Source organism: Cetorhinus maximus, chromosome 2 (genome assembly GCF_964194155.1).
Source record: "Cetorhinus maximus chromosome 2, sCetMax3.hap1.1, whole genome shotgun sequence".
In the NCBI taxonomy this organism is placed as follows: domain Eukaryota; kingdom Metazoa; phylum Chordata; class Chondrichthyes; order Lamniformes; family Cetorhinidae; genus Cetorhinus; species Cetorhinus maximus.
The window spans coordinates 193,059,214-193,082,656 of NC_135880.1; the positions used below are offsets into that span (position 1 = coordinate 193,059,214).

At 45.5% G+C, this 23,443-nt stretch overlaps 1 protein-coding gene across 1 annotated transcript in view; it reads left to right on the forward strand.

Annotated features, from left to right (window-relative positions):
* The first annotated feature begins 5,606 nt into the window (after positions 1-5,606).
* The window catches only part of vsig10l2 (V-set and immunoglobulin domain containing 10 like 2), a 58,145-nt gene continuing 40,308 nt past the window's right edge, over positions 5,607-23,443 (forward strand). Inside the window, 2 exon segments of the mRNA XM_078559710.1 lie at positions 5,607-6,090; positions 20,616-20,969. Coding sequence (XP_078415836.1) covers positions 5,607-6,090; positions 20,616-20,969 — 838 coding nt within the window.

The following is a 23,443-nucleotide window of genomic DNA, read 5'->3' on the forward strand; positions in this document are numbered from 1 at the left end:
TAGTGGTGCTACTGTAAGATATGATTCCGTGAGGAAGACTATATCAGGCTGTTGCTTGACTAGTATGTGAGACAGCTCTCCCAATTTTGGCATTAGCCCCCAGATATTAGTAAGGAGGGCTTTGCAGGGTTGAGATTGCCATTGTCACTTCTGGTCCTAGGGTGGTCTGTCTGGTTCCATTCCTTTTTTGAGTGTTTGTCACAACTGAGTTTCAGTGGACAGTTGAAAGTCAACCACATTGCTCTAGGTCTGGAGTCACATGTAGGGCAGACCAGGTAAGGATGGCAGATTTCCTTCCCTAAAGGGCATTAGAGAGCCAGATGGGTTTTTACAACAATGGTTTCATGGTCATCATTAGACTTTAATTTCAGATTTTTATTGAATTCAAATCCCACCAACCGCCGGGGCAGGATTTGAACCCAGAGCATTACCCTTGGTCTCTGGATTCCTAGTCCAGTGACAATACCACTATGCCATCACCTCCCACTACTCTTTTGGGTGGCTACCTCCTTGATTCTACTCTCAGTTTCCTGTACATCCTACAGTGACTCCAGCAGCTTTTCAAGCTTAGAAACCCTGAGGTAGCGTTCGAGTGGCTGGAGACACTTCTTGCACACGTGATTATCCAGGACACACAAGGCAGCCTGGGATTCCACATTGCGCTGGAATTGCAGGTAACAGGCCCAGCTATCCCATTTTATGTAAAATACCTATTTAACGTTATAGCTATGTTGTTAGTTTATATGAACTTACATGCATACAAAATAGGAGCAGAGGTAGGCCATTCAGCCCCTTGAGGCTGCTTCAATAAGATCAGCTGATATGTTTGTGTTTTGAGTTCCACATCCCCATCTACCCCCAATAGCCTTTGATTCCCTTGCCTAACAGGAATCTATCTAACTCTAACTTAAAAATATTCAGTGACCTTGACTCCACCACCTTCTGAGGCAGAGAGTTCCAAAGTCACCCAACCCTCTGAGAGAAAAATTTCTCCTTATCTCTGTGCTATCAGGGTGACCCCAATTTTAAAACAGTGACCTCTAGTTCTGGACTCACCCACAAGAGGAAACATCCTTTCCACGTCCACCTTGTCAAGGCCGTTCAGGATCTTGTATAACTTCAATCAAATCACCCCTCACTCTTCTAAACTCCAGTGGAAACAAGCCCAGTCTGTCCAACCTTTCCTCATAAGACAACCCACTCATTCCAGGGTCACTTTAACTCCTTATATCAATTATTTATTAATTATTTATTGTTGCTTATTATTATTCTTTCTTTATTATTAGTATTATTATTTATTAATTTTTTAAAACAATTCAGATTCTTTTAATGTTGTTACCTGTTACTTAGTTAAATATAATTTTATCAGCTTGGATTTAATTTGATTCTCGAATTACTTATTTATATGTATATTTATTTTCTGTTCCGCTTCTTTTAAAGCACCATCTTAGCACCACCTTCTCCCTCTGCACTGGATTCCCACTCACACTGAATTCCCATTGTTGCTCTGTTTAACGATTCACTCAGCGCTGGGTTTAGCTCACAAATGGATGTGTGCAGTATTGGGATCCACACAACAGAAAGAATGTTGAGCCAATAGAGGGTACAGTGTAGATTCACTAGGATGCTGCCTCGCATGAAGAAATGCAAAGACACAATTGCAGAATCACAGAATTGTTACAGTGCAGAAGGAGGCCATTCGGCCCATCATGTCTGCACTGGGTCTCTGAATCAGCATTATGACTCAGTGTCATTCTTCTGCCTTTTCCCTGTGACCCCACACATTGTTCCTATTTAAATAATCATCTAATGCCCTCTTGAATGCCTCGATCGAACCTGCCTCCACCACACTTCCAGGCAGTGCATTCCAGACCTGAACGACTCACTGTGTGAAAATGTTTTTGCTTCTCTTGCAAATCACTTTAAATCTGCGCCTGCTCATTCTCAATACTTTTACAAGTGGGAACAGTTTCCCCCCAATGTACTCTGTCCAACCCCCTCATGATTTTGAACATCTCTATCAAATCTCCTCTTAGCCTTCTTCTCTCCAAGGAGAACAGACCCAACTTCCCCAATCTATCTTCATAACTGAAGTTTCTCATCCCTGGAACCATTGTTGCAAACCTCTTCTGCACTCTCTCCAATGTGTTCACATCCTTCCTATAGCGTGGGTACCCAGAACTGTACACAATACTCCAGCCGTGGTCTATTGTCCTATACAAGTTCAGCATTACCTCCTTGCTCTTATACTGTATGCTTTATTAACTGCTCTCTCCACCTATCCTGCCACCTTTAATGACTTATGCACATATACAGCCAGGTCCCTCTTCTCCGGCACACCCTTTAGAGTTATGACTCTTATTTCATATTGTCTGTCCATGTTCTTTCTACCAAACTGAATCACCTCACCCTTTTCTGCACTCTTCATCTGCCACCTATCTGTCCACTCCACCAACTTGTCTATGTCCTTTTGAAGTTCTACACTGTCCTCCTCACAGTTTACAATGCTTCCAAGTTTTATCTGCAAACTGTGAAATTGTCCACTGGGCACCAAGATCTAGATCATTAACATATATGAAGAAAAGCAAGGGTCCCAATGCTGACCCCTGGGGAACTCCACTACAAACCTCCCTCCAACCCGAAAAATATCCATTCACCATTACTCGCTGTTTCCTATTACTCAGCCAGTTTTGTATCCACGTTGCTACAGTCAATTTTATTCCATGAGCTATAGTGTTTCTCACAAGTCTGTTGTGTGGCACTCTATTAAATGCCTGTTGGAAGTCCATGTACACCACATCAACAGCGTTATCCTCATCAACCATCTCTGTTATGTCTTCAAAAAACTCTAGCAAGTTAGTTAAACACAATTTTCCCTTCAGAAATCCATGTTGGCTCTTCTTAATCAACCCACATTTTTCCACGTGACTATTAATTCTAGAAGCTTCCTCACCACTAAAGTTAAACTGACTGGTCTGTAATTGCTGGGCTTATCTTTCAAACCTTTTTGAACAAGGGTGTAATGTTTGCAATTATCCAATCCTCTGGCACCTCCCCTGAGTCTAGCGGAGACTGAAAAATTATGGCCAGTGCCCCTGCAATTTCCACTCTCACTTCCTTCAATGTCCTTGGATGCATCTTATCCGGTCCCGGCGCTTTGTTAACTTTAAGTACTGACAGTTTATCCAATATCTCCTCCTTATCAATTTTGAACCCTTCTAATGACAGAGTTTCTTTCTCTGTCACCGTGGCCTGAGTAGCATCTGCTTCCTTGGTAAAGACAGATGCAAAGTATTCATTTAATACCTCAATGACACCTCATGCCCCCTGCCTCTATATGTAAATCCCCTTTTTGGTCCCTGATCGGCCTTACTCCTCCTTTTACCACCCTCTTACTATTTATGTGTCTGTCGAAGACTTTGAGATTCCCTTTCATGTTGGCTGCCAGTCTTTTCTCCTAATCCCTCTTTGCTTCTCTTATCTGCTTCTTCACCTCTCCTCTGAACTTCCTGTATTCAGCTTGGTTCTAAATTGTACATTCTACCTGACGCCTGTCCTAAGCACACTTTTTCTTCTTTGCCTCATGTGATAACTGAGGGTATAGCCCATCCTGCTGTCCATCAGGGGTCACGTGATGTTCTAGGAAGCCCCAACCAATCAGCCCTAAGCGAGGGTAATCCGGCGGGGTGGGGCTTCCTGATGAGAGCAGTGATCGAGTGTATAGCACCTGAAAAGTTTTCTGTAATAAAGTTTAGTTGTTTGTTTTTTAAACCTGTCCACTCCGTCGAGTTATTATATTTGACAAAATAGCTCTGATGCTGCACCTCACCCTGTTGCCGTGAGTACATCGAATATTAAAAGAAAAGACTACTCACCAGTTATGCCACTCTTCAGCAGAATCAGCCCATATTATATGTGGAAGATTGGAGCCAGTATGTAGAGCTCCTCAGATTTTATTTTGTAGTGAACAAAATTACAGGGGGGGTAAGGCAGAAAGCTATCCTCTTGAGTGTATGTGGCAGTAAAACATAAAATCTCATCCACAGCCCGATGGCCCTGATTGCACCCAATTCTAAGTCCTATAATGAATTAGTGGACCTTGTGAAAACGCATTTCCAGCCAAAGTCATCTGTAATAATGCAGAGTTTTAAGTTTAATTCCAGAGTTAGGGCCCTGGGAGAGTCCATCTTTATAGCGAAACTAAAGCAGCTGACAGAACTCTGCAACTTCGGGGACATGTTAAATGATATGCTGCGGGACCGATTAGTTTGTGGAGTTAAGGACCTCGCCATTCAGCGCCGTTTACTTGCCGAGGTCGACATCAACTTTAAACGCGCCTAGAAATCTCCCTCGCCATGGAAAGTGCTGCGAGACACATATAACATGGTGCTGTTCTTTGTGTGGGGAGGGAACCTACTGTCGAGTGTGGCGTGAAAACTGGAGACACAGCAACGAAGCGAGAGGCAATGTCCGCTGTTAGAAACATGAAAAGGCCTTCCAGAAACACTTCAGCAGCAACTCCAAGATTAAGTTGTTATAGATGTGGAGGTCACTACGGACCAGACACCTGTAAATTCAAGGAGGCAGAATGTCATTACTGCCATAAGAAAGGTCACATAGTAAGGAAATGCCAGGCACAGTCGAAGCAGCCCACAAAGCAGCAAACCAACATGATTGAATTAAAGAATACAGCAGAACCTGAAACTACCGACGCTGATGTTTATTCCCCGTATAACATAACCTCTGTGAAACCCAACCTGTCACTGTCACAATCCAAGTTAATGAGAAGCCACTAATAATGGAGGTGGATACAAGCGCCTCAACTACAGTGGCGGGAGAGCACACTTTCAGGTACCTTAATTAAGATAGACAGTCAATAAACCTAGAGCGGACAACCGCTAAATTAAAGGCATGCACGGGAGAATCTATTCAGGTAAAGGGCATCGCCACAGTATTAGTGTCTTACAGGCAACGGACACCCCAGCTGCCTGTAATAATTGTGAAAGGAGAAGGACCCAGTTTTTAGGCCCGAGACTGGTTACAGAAGATCGAGCTCAATTGGTCTGAGATATTTCACCTCAAATCTGATGGAGTTTCCAGAACTTCTAAGAAAATACAACATGGTTTTCAGGATGAACTAGGAAAGTTAAAAGGCGTGTAGGCCAAGATACATGTGGAGCCACAGGTGACACCTCGCTTCTTTAAGGCAAGACCTGTGTCTTATACACTGAAAGAAAAGGTTAACGAGGAGCTGTGCTGGTTAGAAAAGCTGGGCATTATCCAACCTGTTCAATTCTCGGAATGGGCTGCGCCCACAGTTCCAGTGGTTAAGCCTGACTCCGCACCATATGTATGTACGGGGACTATAAATTGACTGTAAATAAGGCAGCAAAACTAAACAAGTACCCCATTCCAATGATAGACAATATGTAAAGCTGGCTGGAGGCAAATCCTATACAAAATTGGATAGGAGCCACGCCTACCAACAATTAGAACTGGATAGCAAGTCGAGAGAATACATGACTATTAGCACACACAAGGGTCTTTATCAGTACTCTCACCTACCCTTTGGAGTATCGTCTGCATGTATTATCTTCCAGAGAGCAATGGAGGGTCTTTTGCAAGGACTTCCCCGAGAGGTAGTTTACCTAAACGATGTTCTGATCACAGGGTCAACCGTGACCGATCACTTGGCTAACCTGGAGGTGGAGCTAAGAAGGCTCATGGAAGCCGGCGTATGGTTAAAGAAGGGAAAATGCACATTTCAAGCGCCAGAAGTAACTTACCTGGGTCACAGGGTGGATGCCATGGGACTGCACTTGGTAGAAGACAAAGTTCAGGCAATAAAAGATGCACCACCACCATCCAACGTAACAGAAATCAAGTCCTTCCTGGGAATGATCAACTACTATATCCGCTTCTTACCAAATTTATCAACTGTGTTGGCACCGTTACACTCGTTACTAAAAAAGAACCACCGTTGGCTTTGGGGGACACAACAGGAAGAAGACTTCGTGAAAGCAAAGGAATTGTTGGATTCGGCATGTCTATTGATACACTACGACCCTTCAAAAGAGCTGGTATTAACATGTGATGCCTCTCCCTAAGGAGTGGGAGCTGTGTTATCCCATAAGATAAAAAAATGGATCAGAAAGGCCCATTGGCTATGTCTCGAGAACCCTCTCCACAGCTGAGAAGGGCTACTCCCAGCTAGAAAAGGAAGGCTTATTGGTGGTATCTGGGGTGAAGAAATTCCACCAATACTTGCATGGTCACCATTTCACCATTGTGTCAGACCATAAACCATTAATGAGTTTATTCAGTGAGGACAAGGCCACCCTACCAATAGCATCAGCAAGGATACAACAATAGGATCTGACATTATCTGTGTACAAATATACTTTTATGTACCATCCTGGCCTACACACTGCAAATGCAGTTCCCATCAGTCGTCTCCCATTGCCAGACAGTATTGTGCATACTCCCGTTCCACATGAATTAGTGCTATTATTGAATTTCTTAGATTCCTCACCTGTGTGCGCGAAACAAATTAAAGATTAGACAGACAGAGATCCAACATTATTGAAAGTCAGAGACTTTGTCTTAAAAGGATGGCCAAACTTGCTTTTATCTGAAGAATTGAGACAATTCCATGCCAGAAACACAGAGTTAAGCTGTCAAGATGGAGTTTTGTTGTGGGGATCAAGAGTTGTCCAAACACAGGGAAGAGAGCCACTCTTGACAGTGCTTCACAGTGCAGGTTCAGGCATATCAAAGATGAAAATGCTTACGCAAAGCTATGTCTGGTGGCCAGGCAAAGACAGTGACATTGAAAGCACGGTCATGCAATGTCTCCATTGTCAGCAACAAGAGAAGTTGTCTGTTTCAGCTCCCCTGCATCTGTGGGAGTGGCCTGGTCAACCTTGGATTAGACTGCATATTGATTATGTTGGACCATTCTTAGATACCATGTTTTTGTTGATTGTAGATGCACATTCTAAATGGATGGATGTATAGAAGTCAAATCGCCAATATTGAGCGCAACTATCGAGAAGCTGCGTAATTGTTTTAGCATACCTGGCTTACCTGAAATAGTCATTTCTGATAAGTGTATAGCCTTTACCAGCACAGAGTTTAGGAGTTTTATGGATCTGAATGGAATCCGCCATATAAAAACAGCCCCTTGGCATCCCTTATCAAATGGTTTAGCCAAGGGAGCTGTACAAACTTTCAAGTCTGGTATGAAAAGGTTAGCAGAATGTACTCTAGAATCTCGACTTTCTTGCTTTCTTCTCAATTATCATACAACACCGCTTTTGACTACGGGTTCAACACCGACTGAGTTATTGATCAAATGCCATCTATGTACACGGTAAAGCCTCGTGTTCCCAAATTTAGAGGGAAAGGTCGAGCAGCATCAGAGTAATCAAAAGTTTAACCACGACATACACAGCAAAGCTCACACATTCAGTGTAGGTGACACGGTATTCGTGTGAAACTTCGGAAGTGGACATTGTTGGGCTCCTGGATCCATTGTCTCAGAGACTGGTCCATTATCTCTCCAAGTACAAGTGGAAGGTAGAATCGCCCATAAGCACATAGATCATATTCGTGCCAGAGAGACATTCCAAAAACCAACTATTCCACCTGTGAGTAACGTCGAACCATCAATTATTGAGGCGACTGATCAACCTAGAATAGACATGCCCGATGTCTCTACAGAGTTGCCAAACCCTGAACTGCCACTTCCTGATGATGTGTCTTGTGCTGCAGTCCCACACTGTGTTGATCCTGTTGAGGAACCTCAAGTGGTAGAGCTACGCTGCTCTAGCCGTATAAGGAGAGCACCTCAGACTTGATCTTTAATCACCTGGAGTTCTATATATGTACATGTTGTTGGTTATGCAAATGCTTCCCTGTAAATAGAAATTGTAAAAAATTAAAGGGGAAGGAAATGTGGTAACTGAGGGTACAGCCCCTCCTGCTGTCTGTCAGGGTCACGTGATGTTCCGGGAGGCTCCGACCAAGGAGCCCTGAGTGTGGGTAATCTGGGGGTGGGGCTTCCTGACGAGAGTCCTTAATGAGCGTATAGCACCTGAAAAGCTCTCTGTAACAAAGTTTACAGGTTGAAACCTATCCGCTCCATCGAGTCATTACATCTTAATTTCTATCTCCTTTCTCATCCAGGGAGCTCTAGATTTGTTTGCTCTACCCTTCCCTTTTGAGGGAACATACCTTGACTGTGCCTGAACCATTTCTTTTTTGAAGGTAGCCCATTGTTCAGCTACAGTTTCCCCGCCAACCTTTGGTTCCAGTCTATCTAACCCAATTCCATTCTTGCCCCATTGAAGTCGGCTCTCCCCTAGTTAATTACTCTTACTCTGGATTGCTTATTGTCCTTTTCTACTGCCATCCTAAACCTTATGATACAATGATCACTGTCTCCTAAATGTTCCCCCACTGATACTTGATCTACTTGACCCACTTCATTTCCAAGAACCAGGTCTAGCAGTGCCTCCTTCCTTGTTGGACTGGACACATACAGCTGTAGAAACTTCTCCTGAACACACTCTAGGGAACTCTTGCCCCTCTCTGCTCTTTACACTACCACTATCCCAGTCTATATTTGGGTAATTAAAGTTCCCCATTATAACTACTCTATAATGTCTGCACCTCTCTCTAATTTCCCTGCAGATTTGCTCTTCTACATCCTTCCCACTAATTGGTGTCCTATAGGCCACACCGAGTGATGTAATTACACCCTTTTTGTTCCTTAGCTCTAGCCAAATTGATTCTGTCCTTGAACCCTCTGGGACATCCTCTTTCTCCAGCACTGCAATGCTCTCCTTAACCAATACAGACACCCGTCGTCGTTTCCTACCTTTCCTATCCTTCCTGAACACCTTGTAACTAGGAATATTTAACACCCAGTCCTGCCCTTCCTTGAGCCAGGTCTCTGTTATCATCACAACATCATAATTCCGCGTGGCAATCTGTAACTCACGAATCTTATTTTACTATACTCCATGCATTCACATACATGCAGTACTGATTTAGACTTCATTACTTTCTCCCTTACTCCAACTCTACCTATTAACTTACTATTCTCTAATCTAGTGCTATCTGTCTCTCCCAGTATTTAGCGCACCCTGATATTCCTTTCCAATACTCTCTCCTGGTTCCCACACCCCTGCCGAATAAGTTTAAAGCCCCTCCAGCAGCACTAGCAAAACAACTCGCAAGGAACTCAGGCACGGCTCTGTTCAGGTACAACCCGCCCAACATGTACAGGTGCCATCTGCCCCAGAGCTAGTTCCAGTGTCCCAGGATTCTAAAGCACTCCCTCCTGCACCATCTTTCCAGCCACGCATTCTTCTTTTTAGTTCATTCACAGGAAGTGGGCTTCGCTGGCTGGGCCAGCATATATTGCCCATCCCTAGTTGCTCTTGAGAAGGTGGTGGTGAGCTGCCTTCTTGTGCCGCTGCAGTCCGTGTGGTGTAGGTACACCCACAGTGCTGTTAGGGAGGGAGTTCCAGGATTTTGACCCAGCAACAGTGAAGGAACAGCGATATATTTCCAAGTCAGGATGGTGAGTGACTTGGAGGGGAACATCCAGGTGGTGGTGTTCCCATCTATCTGCTGACCTTGTTCTTCTAGATGGTAGTGGTTGTGGGGTTGGAAGATGCTGTCTAAGGAGCCTTGGTGAGTTCCTGCAGTGCATTTGTAGATGGTACACACTGCTGCTGCTGTGTGTTGGTGGTGGAGGGAGTGAATGTTTGTGGATGTGGTGCCAATCAAGTGGGCTGCTTTGTCCTGAATTGTGTCAAGTTTCCTGAGTGTTGTGGGAGCTGCACACATCCAGGCAAGTGGGGAATATTCCATCACACTCCTGACTTGTGTCTTGTAGATGGTGGACAGGCTTTGGGGAGTCAGGAGGTGAGTTACACATCGCAGGATTCCTAGCCTCTGACTTGCTCTTGTAGCCACTGTATTTATTTGGCTAGTCCAGTTCAGTTTCTGGTGAATGGTAACCCCATGGATTTTGATAGTGGGGGTTTCAGTGATGGTAAGGCCATTGAACGGCAAGGGGCGATGGTTGAATTCTCTCTTGTTGGAGGTGGTCATTGCCTGGCACTTGTGTGGCACGAATGTTACTTGCCACTTGTCAGCCCAAGCCTGGATATTGTCCAGGCCTTGCTGCATTTGGACATTGACTGCTTCAGTATCTGAGGAGTTGCGAATGGTGCTGAACATTGTGCAATCATCAGCAAACATCCCCGCTTCTGACCTTATGATGGAGGGATGGTAACTGATGAAGCAACTGAAGATGGTTGGGCCGAGGACACTACCCTGAGGAATTCCTGCAGTGATGTCCTGGAGCTGAGATGGCTGACCTCCAACAATAGCCAACTGCCTTATACCCCTATTTCTGTACTCACTTGCATGTGGCACTGGGAGTAATCTGGAGATTACTACTTTTGAGGTCCTGCTTGCTAATTTTCTATCTAGCTCCCTAAATTATGTCTGCAGGACCATATCCCCCTTCCTACCTAAATTATTAGTGCCAACGTGGACCATGATCTTTGGCTGTTCATCCTCTCCCAGAAGAATGTCCTGCGGCTGCTTGGTGACATCCTTGACCCTGGCACCAGGGATGCAATTAACCATCCTGCAGTCATGCCCACAGCTGAAGAAACGTCTGTCTGCTCTCCTAACTAACGAACCCCCTATCACTATTGCTCTTTCTTTCTTCTTCCTCCTCTCCTGTACAGCCGAGCTGCTTGTGGTGCCTCAAGTCTGGCTTTGACTGCATTCTTCTGAGGAACCAACTAGTATCCAAAACAGAAAAGCGATTAGCAAAAGGGGCCCCAGGGGACTCCTTTATTACCTGCCAAGTTCTTTTGCACTGCCTGGCAGTCACACATTCCCTTTCTGTCTCCATGCACCTGACCTGCGGTTGACCATCTCTCTGAACGTACTAACCATGTAGCTCTCAGTCTCGCGGATGAACCACAGTGACTCCAGCCACCACTTGAGCTCCAAAAACCCGAAGCTCAAGTTTCTGCAGCTGGCAGCACTTCCTGCAGATGTGGTCATCTAGGTCACCAGACGAGTCCATGACTTCCCACATATTGCAGGACACGCATTCCACATGACCAAGCAGCCCTGCCATGTCTTAACTTTACTTCCCTTATATTTAATTTACTTTGGTTTGCTTATATTACTTTACATTACTGGTCCTGACTTCTCCTTATTCCTATGTTTCTTACTCAAATCTAAGTAGTTACTTCTTGAAAAAGAATACGCTTTTCTAATGTACAACTATTTAAAGACACCCCCTAATAGCAGTTTCTTACCAGCCAATGAACTTACTGTTTTTCTGTGATGTTGCTGTTTGATTTTTTTTTTCAAACTCATCTCAGAAGGCGAGGTTTACAGCCAGGTCCATTTCTACTCAGCTGCTCCTGTTCCCAACTTAGAATAATCCCTATGTATACCACACCTCCTTTCCCCGTGCGCTCAAGCTACTCACTCAACCTCCATCTCACTCCAGTGTAGTCACCTGTCTCCTTCCTGACCTCCCCTCAAATGTAACCAAGCAATAATCCAGAATCCTGACCTATCCATTTGCATTGTTTAAGAAAAACTTGTACAATTGGGACTGGTATCATTGGAACAGGAGGTCTTGTGACACAGTGGTAACATCCCTTCCTCTGGGTCAGAAGTTCAGGGTTCAAGTCCCACTGCAGGACAGGATGGTCACAGAAAGTATATTAATAACATGGTCAAACAGGTTGATTATCAGCCTGTAAATCCTTCCAATATGCCTGATGGCAGATGGTAAGAGCAGGAGGGTTTCCTGGTCAACTGTACAGCAGAAGGTAATGGAAAACCACTGCAGTACTTTGCCAAGCATAATCATGGACCAGTCCATGGTTGCCAATGCCCTCTTAGGGCACGGTACCTGAAGGAGAAGGATCATTAGAACAGAGAGGATTATGGTGTGTTTTGATAGATAAGTGCAAAATTATCAAGGGACAGAATATAAAAACAGACACTTCACTACTGGAGGGGTGTAATTTTATATTTGGCCCTGGGATGTCAACGTCACTAGCAAAGCCAACACTTGTCGCCCATCCCTAATTGCCATTGAGAAGGGACATAGATATAAAACTAAATCTAAGAGATTAGGATAGGCAATAGGATAAGTTTTTTTTTACACAGAGGGCTGTGAGGCTGTGCAGTGCACTACCAGAGATAGTGATTGAAGGAAAGACTGTGGCCTGAATTTTTAGGAACACATCCCTGCCCTGGCACTCTGGCTGCCCTGAAGCCATTTTACACTCAAATGAGCATTGATTGGCAGTCGGCAGGACTTCTGCCCCTCACTTGAGAAGTCCCGCCTTGGAGAGTTGCCGGCCATTCTTATTGGTCGGCAGGTCTCCAGTCCCTGCAGCACCAGCGCTGCAGTGGCCAGAAGAGGAATTGCACAAAGCTGCCTAAGACTCTGGGCAGAATTTTCCGTGCCCGCTGGTGTCGGGTGTCATGGTGGGCGTGAGCAGGCAATATGGCGGGAAGGCCAAAAATCAATTTCACGACATTGTGAAACCAGTTTGCAATCGTCCGCTCTGCCCATCAATAGCGGGCTGTGTTTCCCGCCATTGGACCTCGTTGTAATACATCTGCATATCATTATAAGCCCAGCTTGCCAGGATCATCCCCCCACGTCAAATTTACTGCCCACATCGGCGGGAAAACACGCCAGTGCACAACACATCTTGACAAGTGTGATGTGCAGAAGTCGGGACTTACTGTCAGGGCCTTTCTCACATCGTGGACATCCGGGGAGCAGAAGATGATGAAGCCTGATGGCAACGGGACCCTGAAGGAACGTCCATTGCAAGCTGGGTGGATTCTGATGGACATGGATTCACCGGGAAGCAGCACATGGAAAACCACGGTTGAGGGCCCGCTTTGGGACTTCAGTGTCTTGGCCATGGCCTGTCATGGATGATCGTCGAGCGGGTGGAGAGGAAGGTCCAGCTGTAAGTGAGAGAGGAAAATGTACCAGGGGTTGGGAGTGGAAGGCCTAGGTTCAACTGGGAGAGGAAGGTGTGTCTGGGGTGATGAAGTTGGGGTGGGGGTAGGGAGTACGGGGGTAGGAGGGGTTAACGGGGGACTTACGGCAATTGGGGAGGTAGATGTAAAGGGAAAGGGAAGGGGTTTGAAGGGGGAAGGAGTTTGGAGAGAGGAAGGAGTCCAGGGAGAGGAAGGAGTCCAGGGGGAGAAAGGAGTCCTGGAGGAGGAAGGAGTCTAGGGGGAGGAAGGAGTCCAGAGAGGGGAAGGTATCTAGAGAGGGGAAGGAGTAAGGGTGGAGGAAGAAGTAAGGATGGAGGTAGGAACCACAAGACGGGAAAGAGTAGGGGTGGAGGAAGAAGTAAGGCTGGAGGAAGGATTCAGGAAGGGGGAAGAATGAAGTGGGGAAGGAGTCCAGAGGAGGGCAGCTGTCTGAGGTGTGGGGGGAAAGGGATCCAATGGGGGATGGAGATACAAGGGGGGAAGCAGTCTGGAGGGGAGGATGTCCATGTGAACATTCAAGGGAAGGGTCTGTGGGGTTGATGACTGTCTCCTGTGGAGTGAACTGAGGGTGGGTGTGGTAGGAGGGAATGGTGAGAATGACCAAGGGCATAGGGTGGGAGGGTGAGGATGCGACAATATGGACAGAAGGGATGGCGAAGGTGGTTTGTGGTGGTTGTAAGGTGACTGAGTTGTGCTATTAATGATAGAGTTGATCTGCAGGCACTTCTTGAGTGGAAACATTAAGCTTATTTACAATATACTCAGCAGCAACTACACATGTGCTTTCAACTCCAACTCTATCTCTACACTGACTGCTGAGGTAGCCCACAGTACTCTCCTATTGGATACTGCAGATCATGTGATCATACCTCACAAGTATTATTCATAAAGGTACATTACATTAAATAAAACCATAATTACTACATTCCTCCACCTTTAACTCGGCTATACATATTATATTTACAAGTGCATATTTTTCAAGACAACATAATATTTACACTGGGTAAGGAATTTACAAGTTCAGTCTTTCAGGTGGTTTCCTGGTACGTGTGAAATATTGCAGCTCCACAACTTCAGATTCTTTGTCAGGAACCTCCTTTTCCGGAGTTGCTTAAACATCAGGTGCTTCGATGGGCACTTGCAGTTCTGTATTTTCAACTCTTACAGGAACATCAGACATGTCAGTCCTGGGTCGAGTATACCCAGCAGAAAATGCAGACCCGGTCCTGGTCACTGGTGGAATCAAATCTTGGTGATTTGTCTCTCTCTTCCTTAAATGGTCCGCATGTTTATGGATGATTTGGTCTTCCACCTCCACGTGGTAAGACAGAGGTCGAGTCAGCGCACTTATTTCACTCGGTAACCACTTTGGTCCTTCCCCAAGTTTTTCACGTATACCGGCTCTTCCACTGTAAATTTCCTCTCACGACTATGCCAGCCATGTCTGGTTTTCTGGCTCCCCTGACTCCATTCCACCTTCCCCTCTAAACTCAGCATTATGAAATTCAACCTCCTTCTGAGACGGCGTTTCAGTAATAATTCCGCAGGTGTGACACCTGTTGTTGTGTGAGGGGTGGTCCTGTAATGAAAAAGAAAGCGTGCTAGCTTGGTTGCCAAGGAATCACCAGTTAATGTTTTCATACCAGCCTTGAACATTTGAACCGCCCTTTCGTCCAGTCTGTTTGAGGAAGGGTGGTACGGTGCAGCTTTCACATGAGAGATACCGTCGAGGCTGATAAACCGTTGAAACTCAGCACTCATGAAAGCTGTGCGTTATCAGAAACAACTACTTCTGGTAGTCCTTGAATGGCAAAACTCTGATGTAGTTTCTCAATTGTAGCAGCCGACGTTGAATGGACATCGATAATGAGCAGGAACATTGTTCCCAGGAAAGGTCCAACGTTGTCAATGTGTAACCGCACCCAGGGTCTACTCATGGGTGTAATGGAGCTGTCACTGGCAACTTTTGCAGTTTCTGACATTACACACAGTGCTTTACTAAACTCTCTATTTCTCCATCCATCCCAGGCCACCATAGATAGCTGCGTGCTATGGTCTTCATTCAGGGAATTCCTGGATGGACATTGTGTAGTTCAATTAAAAGTGGTTCCCTTCCCTTTGGAGGAACTAGCAGTCGCGCTCCCCACAATAAGATGCCATTCTGGTTGGTTAGTTCATATCTTCTGTTGAAGTACATTTCGTCAGATACGGGCTCCTGTGACCAACCATGTAGCACTTGTTCTCATACCTGAGATAGGACTGGGTCCCGACTTGTCCAGCCTCTGATTTGTCAAGCACATACTGGTGAGGAATCTAAGAAATTTAACAGTAAAACAAGTTCCTGAGGAACTGGGACGTGTTCACCATTTTTTATAAAGGCAAACGACTAAGGGCATTGGCATATGTGATTTGATTGCCAGGCCTATGTATGAAAGTATATTTGTATGCTGCCAGAATTAAGGCCCTGAACAATACATTTACTCAATAAACCTCCAGAAATCTCTGAGTCAGAAAGCCATGGATTCAAGCCCCAAGCATAGAACTTGTACAGGTGGGGAGGAATTTTGTCAACCTAGCGTGTCATTCCCAACAGTGTAACCAGAAGCGTAATCCACTCTCTTGCTTTTTCCCCATTTCCCGCGGGATTATAATTTAAATTTAAAGTGCTGGCTGTGTGCATGGGAGACAGGCAATCACACAATGGGGTAGCTTTTCAGTGGTGAAACCCACTATCAGCTGACAATACTGCAGCCAGGGGTGGGCTATAGAAAAGCCTCCCACAGGGAGGCCAAAACTTTCCTGCCCAACTCCTTTGCCATCATGATAAGGCTTGAGAGTGCAAATGTGGCATAAGTGTTTTTCGAACTTGAATTTCACTTGTAAATATTTCACTTTATTCATGTGTGCATCATTGTTATTTGTTAACACTCAGAGTTGGAGAGCTAAATGTACTGGCATGTCTCATGGTTGCCGCACTGAAGGTTACAGGGGAGTTAGGGACATTTCCCTTATTGTGGAAAAAACAATGTTGTGTTTTTTGCTCACCCTTTACTGAATGTTCATGTTTGTGTCCAGTGTTGTATTTACCACCCTGTGGGTCATGGCTGAATGTGCAGGCTCAGCTGGCCCTTCCTACCATGGATTGTAAGGGACATTGTCCAAGATCACTCTCAGTGGGGCTAATTGAAATGTTGTAGGTGAACTCAAAGCCCTGTAAGGACTCTGCCAGCCAACACTCTGAGATTGACCCACATTTGGACAGGACTGACAACTGCCTTTAGACCCTTCATTTACTTACCTTGACTGGCTGTTCCCACCACCAACCCCTCTCCCTACCACATCCAAGATGCCAGGCCCTTCTCATTTCCCTCCATGCCCCCAACCCAATCTTCTGCTCTCCTTCACCCCTTGATGCCACCTCCCCTACCACCACACACCCCCTCACCACTGACTCACCCTTGTTGGTTCTGAGCCTCCATGAAAGCTGCCATTCTCCCCTCCCTTATGCCGCAGAGTTCAACAAGGGAAACCTCTGAGCTCAGACACAACTGTACAAAGCCAACTGGTGCACGGCACCTTTAAACAACTGTGAACCGAGTGCCGCAAATTTTCCATGTGCCGCTAACTTTAGCTTGAATTCATAATTAACAAAATTTTTACGCTAATGAGTATTCATGGCATGTTAACGTATTACAAGTATGAACCCACCACAGACTGGTGTGAGGCTCAACACACTGTAAACATGCTGCTGACTGTCTCTGCATCTTAACCTGACATCGGAAAATCAAGATTTTGCATCCCACCAAATGAAGTCACCCACACACCATGTTTCCCACTCTTACAGGCTCCATAATGTGCGTTGGCTGTCCAGTGCTTTACCAAGGGAAATCTATTAAGTTGGATATAAAATATTCCATGACACTGTTTGAAGAAGAGCAGTGAATTCACATGACAACCCAACTAATGTCACTCTCTCAATCAAAACCATTAAAAATGGTTAAATGGTCATTCGCATTTTTACTGTTGATGGAACCTTCCTGGGTGTGAATAGCCACTGCATTCACTTATACAATAGTCTTCATTGTATTTCAAAGTGCTTCTCTATATTTGAGGTACTTTGAAATGTTTGAGAGAGATATGGAATTAAAAAGCTACTCTCAGTAATGGTGACCATTAAACTATTGGATTATTGCAAAAACCCACCTGGTTCACTAATGTCTTCCTTTAATGTTTCCCTTTGCCCTAGCTCTGAACTTGTATCTTTCTCTAGTTTCTCTCCTATCTCCCCTCATGCCTTCTCTGAGCTCATCTTGTCCATAAGACCCACCTCCTACTCTCTTGATCCTATTTCCATTAAGCTGCTAACCACCCAACTTCCCCTCCTGGTCCCCACGTTGTCCAATATTGTTAATGGATCTTTCTTTTCAGGTGTTGTCCCTCTCTCCTTTAAATCTGTTGTCACCACCCCACTCCTCAAAAACCAACCCTTGAGCCCAATATCCTTGAAAGCTATCATTCCATCTCCAACCTCCATTCCTCTCCAAAGTCCCTGAATATATTGCCGACTCCCAAGTCTGTTCCCATCTTTCCTGCAACTCCATGTTTGAATCAGATTTCTACCCTTGTCCAGTACCAAAATGGCTCTTATCAAAGTCACAAATCCTGTGTGACTGTGACAAAGGTAAACTTTCTCTCCTCATCCTCCTCGACCTGTCTGCAGCCTCTGACATGGTTGACCACACCCTCCCCCTCCAACACCTCTCCAATCTCAGCCAACTGGGTGGCACTGCTTTTACTTGCTTCCATTCTTATCTATATAATTGTAGCCAGACAATCACGTTCTCCCATATCATTACCTCTTGTGTGCCCCAATGATTGATCCTGGACCCCTTCCTATTTCTCATTTACATCTGCCCCTTGGTGACATAATCCAAAAGCACAGTGTTAGTTTTCACATGTACACTGACAACACCCAGCTCTACCTCACCACCACCTCTCTCGACTTCGCTACTGTTGCTATATTATCAGACTGTTTATCCAACATCCAGTACTGGATGAGCAAAAATTTTTCCCCAATTAAACATTGGGAAGACTAAAGCCATTGTTTTTGGTTCTGGTCCAAACTCTGTTCCCTAGCTACCGACTCCATCCCTCTCCCTGGCAACAGTCTGAGATTAAGCCAGTCTGTTCACAACCTTGGTGTCACATTTGGCCTCCAACCTCATTTCGTCCCATCACTAAGACTGCCTATATCCACCTCGGTAACATTTCTCAACTTCACCCTGTCTCAGCTTATCTGCTATTGAGACCCTCATCCGTGCCTTCATTACCTCTAGACTTGACTATTCCAACACACTCCTGGCTGGTCTCCCACATTCTACCCTCCATAAACCTGAGGTTATCCAAAACTCTGCTGCCCGTGTCTTAACTCACAGCAAGTCCCTTTCTCCTATCACCCCTCTGATCGCTGGCCTCCATTGGCTCCTAGTCAAGCAACACCTTCATTTTAAAATTCTTATCCTTGTTTTCAAATCCCTCCATGGCCTTGCCCCTCCCTATCTCCATAATCTCCTCTAGCCCCACAACCCTCTAATTCTGGCCTCTTGTGCATCCCAGTTATGAAAGTCAACTTACCTTAACGTTGAGAGCGGAGGTCGGGAACTTCAACTCCCGACAGACCTTGCGCATGTGCACACCTAGATCGAGCTGCACATGTGCAGTTGTGCAATTTTCATGTTTTTTGGGCCCCGCGCAGCCGTGCAAGAAGGAAAAAGGTGCGAAAACCCAGGTCATGTGACCGGGAGCAGAGCACCATTGCAGACAATTGTCTCAGGCAGGGGTCAGAGAGAGGGCGCAGGGAAAGGTCCCAAAAGGAGAAGGGACAGGGAGAGGTGCCTAAGGGAGAGGGGACTGGGAGCTGTCCCAACGAAAGGAATCCCAGGTAGGGGACAGAGACAGCTCTGGTTAGGTTAAGGAAAAATGAGGAGTAGAGAAACAGGCTTCAACCAGGAAAATGGCTGCGGGTAGCAGACTTTAAGTGAAGATGGCTCAGCCGAAGCCCTGAAGATCCAAGAGGTCAGCAGAAGGTTGGTGCTGTGGGCCACTGGGGCGAAGGTACCTCTTTTGGAGCAGTAATGTTCTGATCAGTGCAGCCGAAGAGCTGAAGCTGTGCTTGCGAGTTGGTGGTTGAGTACAGGTTTGGGAATCCAGAGGAATGGAGTCTCTAGAGACGAGAATGTAACCCTATAAAGTGGGCTGTCGTTGATGCTGTCCAAGTTGGAGCAGCTTGTGGAGAGAATTCCCAGGTTAGATCTTCAAAGATGAAGGAGTCCCTTGTGAGAGCGACAGATATTCACGAGCTTGGTTGACTCCATAGTGTTCACTGACGTCTGGGTGGGTTGTTGTGAAATCCATGGACTCTGTCTTGGTCGCATTGGCTATTTAGTGTGCAGTGTGGTGTATTTGACCACAGTTTGCCTGTTAATTCACATGTTCCTCATTTAAACCCTGAATGTTAGTGTATAAGTTAGATATTGTAAATTGTTCTATCTTTCTGACCTTGTATAGTAAAGTTTATTTTTGTTTGTTCAAAACCTGTGGAATCTTCTGGCTTTATTCACTGAGCAAGTGTCTTGAATCTCAAACGTTATCTACTTTAAGCAAAATGTTATTGGTCCCTAAACGGATCTTACCAAATGCTTGGGGGGTGATCTATAACATCCCCAATTTTAATTGCTCGACTATTGGTGGCTGTGCCTTCAGTTTTCTAGGCCCTAAGCTCTGGAATTCCCTCCCTACACCTGTCCACCTCTCTACCTTGTTCTTCCCCCTTTAAGACACTTCTTAAAACCTTCACCTTTGACCGAGTTTTTGGTCGTCTGACCTAATGTTTCAATATGTATCTCGGTGTCATACTTTGTTTTATAACACTCCTGTGAAGCGGCGTTGAAGCATTTCATTATGTTAGATGTGTTATAAGAATATAAGTTGTTGTTGTAATTGCTGGGGAAGGGAATCTGCCATCTTTACCCGGTCCGCCCCTCAAGCGACTCCGGACTAACAGCAATGTGGTTGACTCTTAGCTGCCCTCTGAAATGCCCCAGCGAGTCACTTGGTTCAGGAAGACAGCTCACCACATTCTTCATAAGCGCAATTAGGGATGGGCAATACATGCAGATGTAATGCACACATCCCATGAATAAATACGTTAAAAATTCCATGCTTCCCTCCCCTATAACCATTTACCTCTCCTCTTTTGTTATTATGCTTTCCCTTTTACTGCCCCTTCTGCCTTTCACATCATTCCATTTGTTGTTTAATCTCTCCTGCCTTCCACCCTATCATGGGCCTTCCCTTTTCCCTTGTTGCTTAAATCCTGTTACCTCTCTCACATCTTCCAGTTCTGCTGAAAAGTCACCGACCTCAAATGTTAATTTCGTTTTTCTCTCTCCGCTGACGTTGCCTGACCTGCTGAGCATTCCCAAACATTCTCTGATTTAACCTACAAATTTAACTTGGCCTCTTTCCCACCCCAGGGCTGGACATCCTGGATCCCGAGGAGGTCACGTACATCGAGAGCCAGGTGAAAGGGGTCATAGGTCAATCTGTGCTACTGGAATGTGGACAGTCCGTGCCCACCATTTACATTTGGGGTTTCACCAGACCCGGCTTCAGTGACATTCGGGCAGTCCTGTACAATTATGGAATGGGCCCCAAACTGCAGAAAATGGCCTCCATATTTGGTGACGTGAAGGTCCTCTCCGACAGTGCATCCTTGGTCATAGATAACCTGCATCTCGCAGCTGAGGGAAGATTCACGTGTCAAAGTTTGTATGACACCAACGACGGGGCGAAGCTTGTCTACGTCTTCGTCGATTTACACGTCCTGGGTGAGTTTGAGATTTTAGTTCTTCAGCAGGCAGAAACAAAAATGTAGCCAGTCCTCTCCCCCACCATAGCCCCCGCTGTTATGTGCTGTCACCAAAGGTGAACTTCACCCCTTCCCCACGATTTACTGCAGTCACCCTTAAAAGAACATTCCGGAACTGCAACAGAATGAGTCGCCTTTCTGTCATTTGTTTTCGCCAAACTTTTTTATACAAACAGTGACAGACTGAAAAAGACCCACTGCTCCATCCAGCCTGACCCCCACTCAACTGCAAAGCCTCACACATACAATATCTGCAGATGTAAGCTGACAGATATCCCCAGCATTGCTTGTGGTAGGTCAGGAGAATATTGTTTTATCAGAACTGGAGCCTTAGAGGGTGTAATGCAGCGTGCTATTCTGTTGCTAACCTGGAGCTGCATGTAAACTGGCTTGTCATAAACAGGCACATATTGAGGCCAACTTGCCGTTGCTGAGGGTTTTATATGTGGGAACATTAAATAAGAGCCTGCAGATATTGTAGCTCTGGCATTTTGTTCTCTGGCTGGTTTTTATACATTGCAAATGTCTATTATTAGTTTCTCTCTACATTTCTAAAAATGTCACAGGAATTGGATTCAGTATATGAAACATATGAATCATGATGCACATTTTTATAAGTTACTTGCCAATCAGCCGCAGGGTGACCTATAGTAGGTCAGAGGATCGGTTTGACAGGGATACTATACAATGAAACACCATGAGGTCTAATCAGCACCCAAAACCGGGCAAGACCTGTGCGGTGAGCATTCAAGATGCACCAGAACAGAACTGCCTGATGGGTCTCTTCACCCTAACTGCGGTGAGATAGCCACCAGTCAGGCTGCCCTGAAACTGCTCAGGGCCTGGCAGCTCGGATGCTGGTCAGGGCCCACAGGTGAGTCCAGGTGGTGTGGAGTGAATAAGGTTGGAAATGGGGGATCGGGGGAGAGAGGGTGGGGTGAGACAGGAGCAGCACCTACAGTTTTAATGTGAATATTAAGGAGCTTAAAAAAATTTACCTGCAGGCCTCTTCCGTGCTCTCCAGCTGTTAGGCCTCCGCAGAGCCTGAAAAGTAGTTGAAGGTTGCATTGCCATAGACTTTGACTCTTAACTATTTGCATTAACAGATCTGGGAAGGGCTGCAGGTGCCTTAGTACATGGCAGCTGCCATTGCCTCCTAAGAAGAAAGGCCCTCCTAATTTAGCATGGGCCTTCCCACTGGTAAATTTGTCATTATTGCATCTATTTTATGCCTAGAAAATGGGCACAATGATGTTGAGTTTAGGCCCTAATTTTTTATGCTGCGAAATCATAGAAGGAGACCAGTCAGCTCACTGTGTCCCTGCTGGCCCTCTGTAAGAACAGCTGCTAGATCCATTCCCTCACCTTTCCCCATAGCCCAGCAATTACTTTCTCTTTGGCTGCTTATTCAATTTCCTTTTGAAAGCCACAATTGAATCTGCCTTACCACACACAGGCAGCGCATTCCAGATCCCAAATATGTACTACATAAAAAATATTTTTCCTTGTGTTACAGTTGTTTCTTTCATCATTCCCCTTAAATCAGCATCTTCTGGATTTCATCTCTTCCTCCAATGGGAGCATTTCCTCTCTGTCTACTCTTGTCCAGACCTCTATTGATTTTGGACGCTTCTAGCAAATCTCCTCTCAATCTTCTCAGTTTCCCTAATCTATCCTCATAATTGATGAAGTCCCTGGAACAATTATTAAAAATCTTTTCTGTATCCTCTCTAATGCCTTCACATCCTTCCAAAAGTGTGGTGCCCAAAATCAGGCGCAATACTCCTGTTTAGGCTGAACTAGTGTTTTATACAGGTTCATTGTAACTTCCATGTTTTGTACTCTAGGCCTGCGTTTATAAAGTCCAGGGTTAGGTATGATCTTTTAACTACTTTCTCATGCTTTGCCACCTTCAATGATTTGTACATATATACCCCAGATCTGTCTCTCTGTTACTGTGCCCCCTTTAGAATTGTACTTTCAGATTGCATTACCTCTCTTTGTTCTTTCTACCAAACTGTATCACTTAACACTTTTGTACATTAATTCTAATCTGCCACTTGTTTGCCCATTCCACCAGTCTGTCTATGTCTCCTTGGGGCTGGATTTTACTGGGGAGGGTGCGCATTGCTTGCCCCTCGCAACCCCCCCCAAACCTGTTGCAAGAGTTGACTGGCAGACAATGCACAGCCATAATATATTGCCGGCAGGTTAAACCGAATGATAGCGGGACTTCCACCCCTCAGTGGGAAGAAGTCCCGCCCCTAAGACCTGCCGGCCAATCTGATTTGACTGGCAACTCCAGCAGTCCCAGCAGTGCCAGGACTCGGTAGTGGGCACTGCCAGGACTGCAAGCAGACCCAGAGGAAGGCAGCCATGCTTCTGAATGCAGGTATGTCAGGGGCCTTGGACAGGAGGGATCAGGCAGCCCAG